Source organism: Stegodyphus dumicola, chromosome 4 (genome assembly GCF_044657685.1).
Source record: "Stegodyphus dumicola isolate Sdum_Otavi_A_Nest chromosome 4, ASM4465768v1".
In the NCBI taxonomy this organism is placed as follows: Eukaryota; Metazoa; Arthropoda; class Arachnida; order Araneae; family Eresidae; genus Stegodyphus; species Stegodyphus dumicola.
In genome coordinates, this window is record NC_140771.1 from 82,346,356 (window position 1) to 82,364,516 (window position 18,161).

Below are 18,161 nucleotides of genomic sequence, written 5' to 3' on the forward strand. Positions count from 1 at the left end.
GACATCGAGAGGAGAATGAACCTGAAAAGAGTGGTAAAACAAATGCGAGGATCAGGAGCACTCCGGTCGAACAGAAAAAAACTTCTCGGTCGAATTCGGAAACCCAATGTATATATATATATATATAAGCAGAATGCATATATATATCATAATTGAACATAAAACAAAGAGCGCAGAAAAGCATAATAAAGGCAAGGAAGCATTAATTCAGGTCCTCGAGGATCGCAAGCGATCGTTTACGATTTACAGATCTGTTATAATCCTAATTAGGCAAAGGAATAGAAAAATTTTGTACTCTGGATATTTTACTAGAAATGAAACAGCTAGTTTAACCATATAACTGTGGCTTTCTAGAATTTTGAATTCTCGCTCGTTTCCCAAGCTCCTAATTAACAAGCGAAAACCAACCGCCTGATGAAGAATAACATTTTGCACAATTTGTTGCTTTTTCAAAGAGGTTTTACATGCATATCCACAGATAGGAGTGTCATGGGTAGGTATGGGACTCAACATCGTCTTGTAAATAAGTAGTTTATTATCAGCTGAGAGAAAGTTGTTCCGTGCAATTAGGGGGCAAGCGTACGTTGACGCTCTCAGAACTTTGTTAAAATCTGTGTAATATGATCACTACATGTGAGACAGTGATCAAGAGTAACGCCTAGGTAACGGGCCTGCTTAATCCAGGGAGGAGGATTATTGCGGTACACATATACATGTAGGCTATCATCAATATTTCTTTTTCTGTTAAATAGGATGGCATCAGACTTTTCCACGTTGATTTTAACTTTACAGGGTTGCAGCCAGATCTCCAATGCTTGGATGTGAGTTTGTAATGATTGAATGACTGATCCTTCAGATGCATTTTGCGACAAAATTGCAGTGTCATCTGAATGCATTGCAAGAGTGATGTGTCTTTTGTGTGGTATGTCGTCCGTGTAAATGTTAAAGAGTGCCAAGAACGGCCCCCTGTGATACACAAGTCTGTATAGGTCTGGAGTGTTTGAAAGTATTTTGTTGACACGAACAACGAAGTATCTATCCATAAGATAAGAATAGGTGATGCGTGTGATGTAATTTCGGAAGGCCAGGATTATTAATTTGTGCATTAGGCCCTCCAGCCAGACACGGTCGAAAGTCTTGGGAATATCAAGGAAGATGGCTCCAATAATGGACTTCAGGCATACACCAAGCATATTATTTTAAACTGCATGTATATGATATGTATATGATTTTATATTGTGTATATTTGGAATAAATACGTCCGTTTCGTAAATTGTGACGCACATTATATTTGGATAACAGCATATGTTCCTTAAACTACTATCTTATTCTTGACAGTGTTCTTCCTGATCCAATCTGTTAGACTTCGCAGATATTAGTACACATCCAAGCATATTATAGGCCAGTGCTCTCAAACTCACATATCATGTGAGCCGAATCAGCAATTTAAAGACAACCGACAGGGCCTATTTTTCTTTTTTAATCAAAATGAAGATATTTTATCAGCAAAATAAAAAATATTTTAAATAAATTTTGGATTTCACTTATTAAATATTTATCGAAATATACATAAATAATAATTCTGTAATATTTATATTATATATAAGCCATTTCGGCCATTCTTATCTCGGGTACGACTTTAATTAGCTGATATTTTAATTAAAAACTCTGGAAACGCCAATTTTCGCACTCAATTTTTCCGAGTGGCAATAGTAGTGCTCCCTGTAGATAAAAATGCTTTACATTGAAAAGTGTTGCCGCTGCTCTCTTTCAAATCGTAGAGTTTGTTAATCAAAAATTTCTAAGTTTTACAAAATACGAAATAAAATTAGGATTGTAAAATGTTAAACATATTGTTATAATTATATAGGTTATATTCTGACGTTGAAGAAAGCACGCAATTGCATGTGACGTACTGTGTGTCGAAATTTTTTTTAATGCCAGCATTTTAAATAAATACCTGCTGTTGGCAACTTTTTGTTTCAGGTTGGGATAATAAACACGATATGTTAGTGCTACGTTAATTCTTTTATTGATATTGCGAAAAAGTTTCTTTATTAGATTATATTTAAATCAAGACACCGATCATATTAACCTGAAGTGTTAAAAGTTTATGTTTCCTGGTCTGGGAAAAAAAAAAAAAAAAAAAAAAAAAATCTGAAATGTTTCAGATTTTAAATTACGTCCAAAGGGGCGTTTTTTAACATTTTGTGTGTTACCTTTCTTTATTAAATATCATGTTCCTCGCACTTAAACCATAAGATCCAGTGCAACAGCAATATCGCAAAATAGTTTTAAAACGAGCATATCTTTAGAATTTCCGATACAGAGACTCACGCGCTGGAGATAAAAATGTTTTTTCTGCACAACGTTGCCATTGCTCGCTTTGAAATCCTTGAGTTTGTTAATCAAAAATTCGTCAAAGTTTTAAAAAATAAGAAATCGATCATAAAACAAATTTCAAATTTCAAATTTGGTCTTCCACATGCTCATATTCGTTGGAGGATTACGTTATTCAAAATTCGATGACTCTATGTACCGTTGTTTTATCACAATACGAGAAATATACATACATTTATGCAGATTTTTCATTATTTAATTTCTTCAAATATAATGCAGGACTCTAACATTTTGTGGCAACAGTTTGAAAAGTGAACCGACATTTATGAGTCCGACGCAAAATGCCAAAACGAAACTAATAGTCCTTCGGAATTCAAATCCCTTTGGACTTAAAAAAAAAAAAAAAAAAAAAAAATCGTGAAATTTACTTACCGCAACCATTTTTCAGTCGCAGAAGACTTTACGTAGGTTTTTCAAGATGTTCATCTATGAGAAATATTTTTTTTTTGAAAGACACTAAGAAGCAAGGCCATTTGCTATTCAGTTGGTCTAAAATATTCACTCTAAATATCGTTTACAGAGAGGCTTTCCAGTAAAGAAATAAGTCAAGCCTAAGATAAACCTGAAATTAGTCAAGCCAACATAAACCTGAAACAAAAGCCAAAAAAAAAAAAAAAAAAAAGCAGCAACATAAACAAGCCAACATAAAGCTAAGATTTTAACTAAAAACTCTGAAAATGCTAATTTTTGCACCTTGCAAGTTGCTTTTTTCGCTGAACTTCATTGCTGTTCGGCAGCGCGTACGAGGTGGAATTTTAAAATTGCAATCAGTCTTTTTCTAAACAGAGGTAGAGTACATTTTTATATGAAATCACGCGGCTGGTTTATTGTTATTAAAATATGTAGACATGATTTAATTCTAGGACGCGTACAGTACGGATTGAAGAGAAAAAAATTTTATTGTCAGAATGACGTTGGTACAAAAAACTGTCTGGCCAAGAGGGAGAACAACAAACAAAATAGCCTTAGTAAGACCTCCCCTAACTGCAGTGGTTGCGCTGCGCAGCATGTTGATACTCAGTACCAGATTATCTAAAAGTTCTTGGTGTAAGAGTTCTCATTACTCAGGAAGCATCTGTTTCAGTTGTCTGGTGTTATCTGGAGGATAAGATCAAGCTGCCAGAAGTCTCACTAAAGTACCCTATATACATTCAATGGAATTTAAACATGACTGAAAAGCTTCATTTATTTAAATTTTGACCACAGAACGTTTTTTGAAATATAAATTTTTACTGTTTTTATTATTATAAATTTTGCTCTCAACATTATACATTGACAGTTCTCAAAACATTGGCATTTGACATTTAAAACATATTTAATTTTTCAGATTCATTACTGAAAGGAATATATTAATATTCTAATGCCATTAAGTACGAACCTTGAATGAAAGCTTAGTTTAATAATAAATTTCTTTCTTTAAATCTTTGTCTTAAACATGTACTTTCAATCATTTCGTTTCATAATAAAATAATTTCCTTAAGCATTAATCTTAGACTTTTTCTTTGGTTCATTTCGCATCATATTAACAAAATTCTTTCTTAAATATTAGTCTTACATGTGTACTTCGATTCATTTCACATCAAAATGACAAAATTCTTTCTTTAAATATTGGTCTTACACGCGTACTATGATTCATTCTGCATCATAACAACAAAATTATTTCTTTAAATACTGTTAGTCTTACTCGTGTACTTTGATTCACTTTGCATCATAACAACAAAATTCTTTCTTTAAATATTAGTCTTAGACATGTACTTCAATTCATTTCGCATTATAATAACAAAATTCCTCCTTTAAATTTTAGTCTTAGGACTCCTCCTTTAAATTTTAGTCTCATATAGTTTGGATCATTTTGCGCAAGGAGGTTAGAATAGAAGGAGGGAGGGTTCGCAGTTTCCTCCACTATCGGGGAATGAAACTCCAGCGAACAAGAGGCGTCCATGTTTGTAACTTCAAAACATTGCATTACGGCAATGAAACGTACGTGTTTTTTAAGCTGTTCCGTGCATGTGTTTTCCACTAAAAATATGTAAAATTCATAATGAAATACTTCGCTACTGTTAGTTTTTTGTTTTAAAGTTATAAAGATAATATCCGTAATTTACTAAGTACAGAAAATCATTAATAACTAGGTCGAAATCTAAATGCATGTTCATAACATTAAAGCCTTTAAAAATAATGTTTCTGCATATTTCAAAAATTTGTTTAGGTTTTATTAGCAACCTGTTGGGTGCACTTTCCAGTTTTTCCTTTAAGAAGTGATATTTCTGATTTATTCACAATATTGTAATTTATTAAAGAATCATTTAAAATATATTTAACCTGAAATTAATAGCAGATAATTATCTAAAAAAATAGTCACAGGTTGCATTTTTTAAAATGAAAGTTTTAAATAGATTCCTTCCACGACCAACGTACTTATAACAAGAAAAAAATATTAATAAAATAAAACAGAATTATGTGAATTCAGTTATTTTAGTTGATGCGCAGTTATTTTAGTTTTTGTTATCTTGATCAAATGCACAAATTATATTCTTAACAGTTCAAAAACCTTTAAAATGAATTATAATTAATACATAAAGAAAAGCATTACTTTATTTAACACCTTTACAATTCATAAAAATAGTAACAATTGGTGTCTTACTTTTCATGAAAATTATCAAACGAATTACCTAAAACGTTCAAATTATACAGTTTAAATCCTAGCATACATCATTGTATGTTAAGAAACAAAGATGTCAGCTATAAACAGAAACATTAAAATGTATTTAACATATTTTGATTATTATTAAGTCCTTTTTTTCACATCTGGAAAGAAAACAACATGACATTGTGATATTTTTTACCATAGTTATCAAATTACATAAAAAAAGAAAATCAATACTTACGCGTGAAAAGTAATCCCAGGAATCTTTTTCGAAAATCTGTTTGTGCATCCATATACAACACAAGCTGACATGCTTCAAAAAGAAAAGAAAAAAAAAAAAAAAAAATATTGCAATTACAGACTTCCTTGCACAAGTCACAGTGATAACAGGAATATGGCCGCCAAGCTTCACCGTTTGAGTTGAACCTTCCCTCCTTCTATTCTAACCTCCTTGATTTTGCGCCATAATAACAAAATTCTTTCTCTAAATAAATATTGATCTTTGATTTATTTCGTGTCATAATAACAAAATTATTTTTTTAAATTTGTCTTAGGTACGTGTTTTGAATCATTTTGTATCCCAATAACAAAGTTCTTTTTTTTTTAATTATTAGTATTAAACATGTGCTTTTAATCGTTTTTGTTTAATAACAAAATTGTTTCACCGACAAATTGAAATATCCCTTTGATTCTGCATGCATGCGTCCCGCGAACGGGCTGGCTGCATGGGCGTTTTCGTGGTTTTCCCCATGTGTAACGTGTATACGAGCCAGTTTCCCTTAGAAAGTCCTCCACGAAAGGCATCCCTCCCCTTAGGCAGATAGCCCTAGTGTGCTTTGCCATAATTAAATACACACACACACACACACACATACACACGCATGCATGCGTTATAATAATTAAATATTGTGGTTTTCAATACAGTCTTTTAGCGTTTGGCCAAAAAATGAATAGCTTTCGTCGATTTCGAAAAAGATTTAACCTTTAAGTTTAAAAAAAAAAAAAAACTATATATATTAAACAGAGGCTTTATTTTCGTCAGATACCTTTTGTTTATATAGACGTACTCATGTTTATTCTGCTCTCTATGCTCTGATTAAATATAGCAGTAATAAAATTACTCAACAAAACTTACACTTATTCTTTTAAGATTCCTACTTTGGCAATTTATTGCGTTTTTGGTGGCATTTTTTTGTTTCCTATTGCAGTCAATTTTTATTTTAGCCATAGAATGCAGCTTATTTCAATAAATTCACTGTTGAGAGAAGTATGGCAGTATCAGTGAAAATTTTCATTTGCGTTCGGACAAAAAGTATGCGTTGAATTGCTAATTTGCTAGACTTTTCCAACTGTGAAATTTTCCGTATTCCGATCAAGTTGGCGACAAAGAGAAGAATTTGCACCGCCAAGTAGACTGAATGTGAGCTGCCATATCTTAGTTAGACCTTTCACCGACTGGTACACAAAACAGAAACGTGTTTTGATCCGGATGATTATTTATCAATAGAACGCCCCCATAATAATTCAAATGTCTGTATTTTAAATTAAAGATAGTATTCATTTTCTAATAGTAATTTACTTTTCAAATCAAGGTATGTTATGTAAGTTTTATAATTTGTTCTTATTTATTATAAAATTGTGTCATAGCGTTTATAATGATTTTAATATAATCTTACTCCTTTATGCTTGACACTTTTAAATCCATTGCTTGTATTTCTTTTAAATTAATCGTTATTCTTGGTGCAATTTTACGCATTTATGTGCTGATATAAAAGTTAATATATTCATGAGTTTTGTATCAGTAAAATTATTTCTTCGAAATTAGTTAAAAAAACGTTTACCAATTTTTTTACTTCCTGTGCAGAATTTTATGCGTGTTTTCAACATGTTGTTCTGTTGGTTTTAAAACTAATGCCTTGAAATAAGGGAAATGCTATTAAGCGGCATTAGTTTTTCCGACGTGATAACATCAATTCGATGCAGTATTTCGGAATGTATGTAGTATTTTTAAAGTGATTTGAACAATTTAAATAAGTATTTACCAAGTTAGAAATCTATTTCAGTCGTCGTATGATAGTGACGAGTTTTGAATGCTTGTCAGAATTTTCTGGTTAAAATTAATTTTGCACCTATATTATATACGTGCCCAAATGAAATTCATGAAAGTTAAAAAAAAAAAAAATAGTACAGTTAATTTTTTTATGAAAATCGGTCAAAAAGTGGGTAAACCTTAATGAATAGTTAATATATATATTTTTTCAAAGATGTATGAAAACATTTGAGGACAAAAATTATTGAAACTATTTGTACCAAAGTAGCACCGAAAATATAATAATTTATGGCATTGATAAAGAAAAGGTTAGATTTAGTGTATTTTTATATATTTTGAAAATGCATTTTCTGTTGCATCAACTCAGAAGATGCTAAACTTTTGTGGCACATGTTAAATTGTTAGTTTTGTTCTTCGTAATGTCATCCAACATTTCACTTAAATTTTTTAATATGAAATGTAAATCCTCTATAATGTTGTTTTAAGATTTTATCAAATGCAGTTTTAATCTGTGCAATTAAAATTCATAATTTTGGGCATTCTTGGCCTGACAAAGTAACCTGAATTGTCAATGAAGAAACAATGCCTCAATGAAGAAACAGATGATTTTATTGTGTATTTCACTTTAAAATAAATTTTTATGAATATTGTAAAGTAGTAGTTTTATGGGTATTATAAAGTAGCCTGAAGTGTTTTGGAGAAACAGATGATCTTTGACTTTAATAATATAAATGTTTATTGATTTATACTATACTAAATTTTTATTTATATTAAATTTTTGTTGTTATAATGGGAACTAATGTCTATTTCATTTATATAGATGTTTTTTTGCTTGTATTGCATAATCCTTTATAGAGAGAAAAATATTCTTTGAATGAAAAATATTTCAATGAGAAATGGATTCTTAAATTTGTAATTCTGTTTAATTTGTAATTAAAAATGCTACTAGCATAACGATATCCTGTGCATGATTTTCTTAAATGTGTCTATTATAATTTTTAGGTATGATTTTTAAATTGTAAAAGAATTTATATGATAAACGTATTTACAAATTTTGACATTATTTGAACAAATAGATATCCGAAAACTTTTTCATGTTTGAAATAATTTACATATATATCAGTTATATTGCAATTTTACTTGTCATTAAAAGAATAAAAGTGCTAAAAACAGTTAAGATTAGTTATGCCAGTAAGGTCTCCTTGATCATTTATCCTGTAGCCAGCCCTAATGAGGACTGGAGGACCATTATTAAGAAGATAGCCATTAGTTTATGTTTTGTTAATACTTTTGTGTTGACAGTCCTATTATTAATTTAGTATTTCTGCTATTCTAATTATTTTTTTCTTTACTGTTTGTACTAGTCTAATTTTTTCTTTATGAACTTTTTTAATATTTTTTAGAAATGCAGTTCCTGAAACATTATGTAATGAAGTGTAAGGATTTGCTGAATGATTGTAATTTAGTGTTGCTAGAAAGAAAACTTTAAAAAGAACATTGAATTGAACATTGACGTTGAGTATTTTATGTTTATGCAGAAATTCTTTGCTTTTTGCTTTGTATCCACACTCACTGGGAAATTTTGTGCAGGAGGCTGAAAAACTGTGAAAGTAATATACTTCATGTGCACTACAGATTTTTGCAGAAAAACTACCCATTAAAGAATAGTTAATGAATAATAATACATGATGGCCATAGTGTAATAGTAGTGCTATCTCATTCTGAAAATGAAGAAATTTTGAAAAAAAGATACTGTAATTTAAATTTGTCATCTATTTAACCCTTTGACTGCTAACTGCTTGCAAGTTGGAGCAATTTTTGTAAGTGGCATGCAGCTGCAGAATGACTGACCAAATATATGAGATTTAATTTTTTCTCGTTGCTAAGCAGTGAACGAGGTACGAGTTTTCTGAGAGTGTTAAACATATATGATAGGAATATTTTTGAAGTAAATAACCGAAGCCTTCACCGAACATGCATTTGCGTCGACTTAACTTCGAGTTTGGCCTAACTCATTGAGCACTTCATTAACATTTATATATACACTGAAGAGCCAAAACATTATGACCATCTACTCAATAACACGCTGCACGACCTTTGGCCTTCAAAAGAGCTGCAACTTGCCTTCGCATGGATAGCACAAGTTATTGGTAGATGAGTGGAGACAGGCTGTACCAAATATTTAAGCAGTAGTCATGCAAAGTCCAGATATTCAGACGTGGGGGTGTCTTCCAATATAGTTTGAGCTCTGAGCTGCTGCATGATATCCCAAATAGGCTCTAATATTTAAGATCCAGCAAATTAGGTAGCCAGGACACTAATTGGAATTAATTCTTATGCTTTTCAAACCACTCCAACACAATTTGACCCTTGTGACATACAATGCAGTCCTGATGGAAGATTGCATTTCCAGTTGGGAAGATACATGCCATATAGGGATGTAGATGCTCTGCAGTTATGTTCAGATAGTCCACAGTGTTCATGGTCTGTTCTACCACAACTAATGGTTCTAGAGCCGTGAATAAGAACTTCCTCCAAATAATAATACCGCCACCACCAGGCTGTGTATGACCTGCCGTAAAGGGGTGGAGCAACTGTTTGCTTGGAAGATACCATATCCTGACACGACAATCGATGTGATGCATGAGAAATCATGATTCTTTTGACTAGGTCACTCTCTTCCACTTATCCATGGTCTCGTCTTGTTGCTCCCGGGCTCTTTGTAGGCATAGTTGAATATAAAGCTTAGTCAATTGAGGCACACAAGTAGGATGTCTGTTGCACAGTCCCAACAGTTTCTGCTGAACTGTTTGTTCCAAAACACTTTCACTTGAACCTGCATTGTATTAGTCGGTCAGCTGAGCCAATGTCTGGCATCGATTTTGCTGTACCAAGCAGGACAGTCTACAATGTCCTTATTCTTTGATTAAAGCATAAATTAGCATACATTTGTACGCTGAGCAATTTAGCTCCGTTTCTGCATATCTGCATGGCACACATCTCAAACCAAAACATTCCACATAGATCAACACTTTAAGCCTCCTATCATCCATAAATAATTAAAAAAAGTAAATGTGCAGTCAACTTGGCAAAACAGTAGATTGAATGTCAGTTTGTGTTCAGGTAAAGTTCAACAGTTAGAAGTCAAAGGTTCAGCATAACATTAGCAGGTAGTTTGCGAATGTTTGTAGTAAGATGAAAACAACCAGTATGTGAACAAATCCATTTTAAAAGTTTATGGAAGCTTGGTTCTGTGAATCACTGAAGAAGGGGAAAGTTACCTGAATGTTTTTTAAATTTTCGGAACTTAGCACTAAAAAAGCTAGAGGGGAAAACATATGACGAAATATGGTATTCCTTATTCATAGTTTTGTGATGAAGGTTTTATATCAGATTTTATTCGAAGAAACTTAGTCACTTTATAAACTTATAATTTATTGCATCTTATGTAAGAAAATAATTTTTTTATATGTTTATTACAAAACCAGTTCAAATCAAGCAAGTATGTCGAGCTGTTATTCTTAGCAACTTTTAAAAACTGAAATTGTTCATTGTCAAGAGTATCTATATCACATCCATTTTTGAAAGTAGACAATGTAGTGATTTAATTATGCTAATGTACACTCTTTAGTAAATTGTATTTCTCAGTAGATTGCTTAGTTTTTCATAATATTTTGTTTCCTTCATAATTATTTAGAAAATAAATGCAATAAAAATGAAATGTTGGCAATATAATTGATCTGCGGGGAGCTTGTGCCATACTGGGATATTAAAATTTTACAGCAGCCTATTTGCAGATTTCATTTTTATTTAATGACAGAATCAAATAATTTTTTAAAATTTTATACAAGAAGAGTGAATCAAATTAAGAGAATCTTTGAATTCTGAAGTAAATTGTGATAACAATTCTCAAAACAAATTCAAGTATGACTTTTTGGTTCTTCTTTATTATTATGATCCTTATTTTTAAATGCAAATTTGGTATCAGGAATATTGTGATGTTCACATTTTACTTCTCATATGTACCGGGGGGCCATAATTAAACTGACAGTGCTCACAGTGTTCTGTAGCGCGATCTATTTGCGAGAATGATGCCACATTTTGTAAGAAGATTAAACAAGACGGGGGACGAAGGATTCCACGAAAACAAAAATTAGTTCCGAAAGTCACCGCTAGAGGAATATTTGGCGCTGTGTAATAGAAAATAGAGTGTTAACAAATGCAAATTAATACAGAATAAAATTACCTTTCATTATGGCTATGCCTTACAGTATGGTATGGAAAATCTTACGAAAGATTATCAACTTCTATCTGTACAAGATCAGCCCTGTACAGGAGTTACTGTACCTTGACCATGATAAGCGATTGACTTTTGCTCTCATCTTTCTTGCCAGAAAGGAGGTGGATGATGCTTGGCCGTGCAAAATCTTATGGGGAGACGAGGCCCACTTTTACCTGAATGGAACTGTGAATACCCAGAACTGCCGAATTTGGTATGACAAATCACCACATGCAGTCACAGCAATTCCCTTACATTCACCAAAGGTAACTGTTTGGTGTGGGTTCACAGAGGAATTTATCGTAGGTCCATTCTTCTATGCGAACATTACCTCGACAGGACCGGAAACCTGTTCTGTTACCGGAGACAAATATCGCCACATGTTGAACAGCTTTGTCATTCCGGCACTTCACCAAAGACAATGCCTGGGGGAAATCATTTTCATGCAAGATGGTGCCCCTCCACACGTTGCTGTACAGGTGCAACAGATGCTACGAGAGAAATTCACAACAGAAAGAGTCATTAACCGTTACTTTCCAACTGCATGGCCACCTCAGTCGCCTGATCTTACCCCATGCAACTTCTGGCTATGGTGTTATCTTAAGTCCAAGGTCTATCAAGGAGTGGTCCAGGACCTGGCTACGTTGAAGGATAACATATCACGGACTGTACGGGAGATTCCTGCAGACATGTTACTTTCTGCTGTTGTGCATAATGTGCACAGAATGCAATATGTGGTCCACAACAACGGCAGCCACATTGAACCTCATTTGAATGCAAAATAAAGGATAATTTCCGTATTGATTTGCATTTGTTAACACTCTATTTTCTATTACACAGTGCCAAATATTCCCCTAGCGGTGACTTTTGGAACTATTTTTTTTTTTTTTTTTGTGGAATCCTTCATCCCCCATCTTGTTTACTCTTCCTACAAAATGTGGCATCATTTTCGCAAATAGATCACGCTACAGAACACTGTGAACGCTGTCAGTTTAATTATGGCCACTCGTTACTTTGTGACTGCCTTGTTTCTGTAATTGCTTTTAATATGGCATCAAAAAAAATTTCCCCAAGAATTTTCAACATGTGGATTCATGATGATGGTAAACTATTTCTGGGTGATTATTATTGATTATTATTCTGCCACTTAGCAGAGTGCCACAGTCTTTCAATATTTTATGTATGAGTAGCTGTTGTTGGATCAACAAAACGAAATTTATAGTTAATGGTAAAATGCATCTAACCTGCTTTTTGCAGCTCTTCTATTTTATATGCCATGAGCATAGTAACCTCCCTATTCAGAATCTGAGTGAGAGGTTTTTCGACATATTCCACTAACTAGAATCCTGTAACTGCTAGTTTTTGTCTTTTTCTTTTTTCCCCCCTTGCTCGAAGAGACATTTTTTTGTGTCCACAGTTTTTACAGGGTCAACTATTCGCCTAGTTAGCTATCAGATTAGATGTAGAAAATACACCTGTCTCACAAAAATATTCCAGTCAAGCATATGCTTTTTACTGTTGAAACTTTTCACTGATGACTCTGAATGCTTTTCACTGATATGTACTTTCATTTAACGGCCATTTTTGCATATTCCATTTCGAAATAAAATGTATCTTTCTTGGAAGAAAGATATAGCATCTTCCTTTGTATGTTGTTAAACCAAATATATATATATATATGTAAAAAAAAAAAAAAAAAAAGATTTTTAAAGAAAACATGTTAAAATACTCAGAGCTGTTCTCATGGCAAGAAAATTATGAATCCTTAACATTTATATGAAAAAAAAATACGGTAGTACCACATTATATATCCAACTTGATATATGTCATATTTAAGGACGAAAATTTTTGTGTGGAGTAGGACTCGAGCTTGATGAGTCTCAACTGCATGCACTACTCTTGTTCACCTCTTTCAAGACAATGTTATAACTGTTGAACATCAGTATGCCTGTTGCTACTATTTAGTAAATATCCTGTTATATAACTCTGAATTTTCAAGTGATTTTGGATTCTTCTGTGTCAATTTCTTGTAAATTCATTATTATTGAGTTTTAAGAATGTTGGAGCAATGAAAAAACGTTTTAGGAATACCGCAGAGGTGAAACAAGAAGACTGTTGAAAAGTATAAAGGTAGCATGTGTGTTTGAGACATGGGTCTTGCATACTGTATGTTGAGTATTATGGTGTCTACTATTGCAAAAAGCAAAAGTGCTGTTAAATCAGCTAATGTTGTGGAGGGTGAAATCCGTTACCAGACAAAGATCAGAGACCTTTAAGCATGATGAATAATTTCTTTTGATCTGAATAGCAGAAAAACCCTTATGTACTGTATATAGTTCATTCACTGCATTTGTATTTTAGTATTAACCCTTTGGCAGTCGAAGATTAAGCAATTCTTTCTTCCCAAATTATGCACAATATCTGTCAGTCATCACTTTGTAATTGCAGCTTTGTTCATTTGGGCGCATTGTGGTATGTAACTGGAGTGCAAGTTGAGCTCATTGATGACCATCAAAAGGTTAAAGTGTTATAATAATAACAATAGGATTTTTTTATAAGAACAGATTGTTTTTTTACTTATTTTCTGTTGGGAAAATTCATTTTGTGTATGTATTGCGTGGTATACATCCAAGGATCTAGAACTGGCTAATGATGCATATGGTAGTACCACTGTATGATAATACTTGCATTACTCAAATGTCTTCTTATCATGAGCAAATTATAAATGATTATCATTGCAATTCCTGCTCATCTGAAGATAGTTTGCAATTTCGATTTATTGATAAGTGGTGCTATTTGTAAAATAAAGGCCATATTGTTAAGGAAGAACCTTTCTTTTTACAAGCCTTTATTCTTACTAAAACATAAGCGGATTCATTACTAGGTATATATTTTTAAAAATAAACAAAAAGTGTTTTAGATATTTTGCTTTCACTTGTGTGATCTAACTCTGTAATTTTTTTTCTCATTTTCAGGGAATGAACTTTATTATCTAAGTGCCAAAATGTTTGCTAAGTAGATAGCAGTCACAGTTTATTCAAGTCTTCAATATATAAAACAGCCAAGTCCAATTATGATTAGGCAATCAAATTTATTGAAGTGGGCACATAATAATAAAAACAATGTTAAAAATGGAAGTATGTATCTTATAATTCTTTTATAAATTTTGTGCTTATTTTACATATTCTTTTTATGAAATTCATGCTGGAATACTTTGTGTTACTGTAGTATTGATAAAAGTGGTACTTGAGTATTATCCTGCCAATCATGTAACTGTTGCGGAGCAACATGATTTAGTGGAAGCTATGGATAAGTGTGACATAACAACATACTCATCTGCATTTTTGTCTGATTTAACCTCAATTTATTCTCAGTAAGCCACCTTTTTTTGTGATGAGCAAGGCTATCAATTTACTTTTATTGTTGTATATTTTCTAGCAATTTAAAAAAAAAAAAAAAAAAGAAGAAGAAAAATAAGACCTGCCTTCTACCAAGCAGCAAACAGTAGATTATTTTCACAGTTATGGGATCCTATCGTTAAGAAACATTTGTATTAATGGATATGACATGGGCAGCTGAATATGGTCAACAAAACAGTAATAATAATCCTGTGGTGTGATATCACCCCTTCTTCATACACCGCCTCATAGAGAAATAAATCCACCTTCTTGTATTTTAAACATTTATTGTACACAGAAAACTACACACTATATCAATAAACTACACTACTGATGATTAGAAGATTTACATTAAGAAATACAAGTTAATTTCATTTTGATTTACAGCTCCCATGAGCCTTCTCCTTATCTATGATCTCTCTATAGGTCTATCTCTTGGAACCTAAACTTCTGGCACCTCCCAGACTGAGAGTTAGCACTCTCTATACATCTTGTTGGTTGGTGTCACGCATACATCACATGTGGGAAGTTTTAATTCTTTGTGTTCTAAATAGAGCTTTGATAAAATTGAAGGTTAATAATAAAATGGTTGAAGCCAACAAAAGCCTTTTTATGAACCGCAAAAAGAAAGTTAGTCAAATCAGATTGTTTATTAAATAAATAGGCATCAGTTCCTTGAGAATATTGCGGAAACAGTTGGCATAGCTTTGGTGGGATCACTGCTGATTTTCATTGTTTGATAATAACCACCTTTCACTGTCAGTGGGATAATACATAAGTATCATAAAAGAAATATTTTTTTTAGATAATTTTGAATTTCTAACCATAAATTTTAATATAATTGAACGCAATGGGGGAAAATACCTTATTCATTTGTTTTTGTATTCATTTGTTTAGTATAGAGTCTAACCAGCGACCTCAAAACAGGTACCATTTAATAAATCATACGATATTTAATTTTTCTATTTTATCTGTTTTTTCCCCCAGATTAACAAAAGTGCAGGTCTTAAGAATATTTTTCTCTGCTTTTTACTCTAATTTAATTTAAAACATATTTAAATCATGAAATGTCTAACTATAAATATTAAACATTTTTATGAAATTTTGCTAGCTGGAGACATTAAAATCACTACATATTTTTTTCTTTTTTATTATTACAGTAGGCCATGCGAAAGCTAGCAACTGCAAAAGAGTTATTTATTACACAGACATTATAAATTATCCTGAGAATCAGTCAATAAAATTAACTTAAAAGCAATTTTTTTCCTTGTATAAATTCTGTGGCAGCCATTTTAAGAAGAAATTCAAATCAATTGTTTCTTTTAGCCATTTGGGAAAAATTAACAGCATTCTTGCAGTTATACTGAAAATTTTTTCTGTGCCAAACATATCCTATAAGCACATATTTTAAAACTGAGTTTAAAACAAAATATATCACTTTTTTTCTATAAAAACTGCTAAAAAAAACTGTGTCGCATACTTATCAAGCAGTAATAAAAATGCTTTTAATTAATATTTATTTCACTTAAATTAAAATAATATCCATGTTTGTTTAATTATATATACTTTCTTAACCTGAATTATAATTCACACATTTTTTCCATAGATAATTAACTCTGCAGAGCGTAATTTTGTCAAACACCCAACATATTGATGATGTAACAAGAGTTTACTATAAAAAAATTACAGATACTTTATAATTTTCAACAAGTAACAAACAACCTTATATTTAGCGTAAGTATTTAGAGTGTTTCAATATACTTACACTAAATACAAGGTTGTTTTTATGATTTTGATTAACAAACAATAACTAGCTATGAAAATGTATAGGACGAGATAAACAAAATATAAACTATAATAATTTTGTGGACTGTATCATAACTAAAATCTAAATCGAAAATGATAAATTCCTGACCATACGGGATCAAAACATGTATGCTACGCTAGGAGTTCGAATCTTAACTAAAATTGCGCAGAAACAATGCGCTGTACATTACTTATATTGCCGCGTAGGAGGCAACATACCGCCAAACTAAATCTTAAGTATACAATTCAATATCAATTCAGTTATTCAGTTTTTTAAGCATTAACAAAGACTTAAAGTTAGTAAATCATTTACAGAATGAAATAAACGATTCAAAAAATTCCATAAAGTTTGAACATTTGCAAATTTTTTCAATGATTATGTATATCAACATTTCAAACAGTAAAAAATATTGACATTTTTCATCAAAATTACCAAAATATAAGTATAATAAAGAAAAATGTATATTTTATTAACAATGAAACTTAATCCTTGAAGTTATCCTCAATAGGCAATAAACAAATTTTTGATATTGGCCTTTTAATTGGACCAAACTTTGTGTTATTGACTGCTACTCGTATCTTACCATCTTTACCAGGAATTGTCTGATCAATTCTTCCTAATAACCATTTAAATGGAGGTAACTGATCTTCTTTAATAATAACCATTGTATTTTTCTTTATATTGTCCTTTGAAAAATACCATTTCTTTCATTGTTGCAAGTGATTAAGATAGTAAGTTATCCTATAATCCTATAATCTATAATCGTTTCCATATAATCTGTATCATTTTAGTTAATTTTTGCCATTTTGACAATCTGCTTTCTGACAAGTCCAAAATTTGAGGTTCTACAATTGAGTTTATGGGTCTACCTATTAAAAAGTGACCTGGCGTCAAGGGTCAAAACTGAGTTTAAAACAAAATATATCACTTTTTTTCTATAAGGTTCAGACGATAAAGGAGAAAGAGGTCTCGAATTTAGTATTCCTTCAATTTGATCAGTTACGGTTAAAAATTCTTCATAGTTTAGTTTAGCATCTGAAATAGTTCTTTTAAGATGAAATTTAAAAGATTTGATTCCCGCCTCCCAAATTCCACCAAAATTGGGGGCACAAGGAGGAATAAATTTCCAAGAGATATTTTCAGAAACCAAATACTTACCCAAAACTTCATCAGGGACAGTAACTAAAGAAGCAAGTTTCTTTAACTCTTTGTGAGCTCCTATAAAATTAGTTGCATTGCCACTAAACAGACATGAGCTTTTACCTCTACGCGAGAAAAATCGTTTTAAACATGCAACAGAGGCTTCAGATGTTAAGTCAAATACTATTTCTAAATGAATCGCTTTTGTAACTAAAACAAAGATTGCTATATAAACTTTTATGTAAACTACCTTTCCTTTGATTTCTATATTTGATTAGAAAAGGGCCTGCAAAATCTATCCCTGTGTTATGAAAGGTTAGATTTGGATTTGCACGTTCAGGAGGTAATTGGCCATTAATTGGTCTGAAATGATAGGTTTATGATGAAAACAAATTACACATTCGTGAACTGTTTTTCTAGCTAAGTCCTTGCCACCAATG

The 18,161-nt window shown here is 31.8% G+C and overlaps 1 protein-coding gene across 2 annotated transcripts in view; it reads left to right on the forward strand.

Moving 5' to 3' along the window:
- Positions 1 to 6,477: 6,477 nt before the first annotated feature.
- Positions 6,478 to 18,161, forward strand: part of LOC118192356 (PTB domain-containing engulfment adapter protein 1-like) — a 77,003-nt gene continuing 65,319 nt past the window's right edge. The window contains exons 1-2 of one of the 2 annotated variants that reach the window (XM_035363302.2): positions 6,478 to 6,648; positions 14,352 to 14,513. In XM_035363302.2, the coding sequence (XP_035219193.1) occupies positions 14,450 to 14,513 (64 nt within the window). In that variant the 5' untranslated portion in view covers positions 6,478 to 6,648; positions 14,352 to 14,449. The remainder of the gene's footprint in view (positions 6,649 to 14,351; positions 14,514 to 18,161) is intronic. The other variant, XM_035363301.2, reaches the window with a different exon arrangement.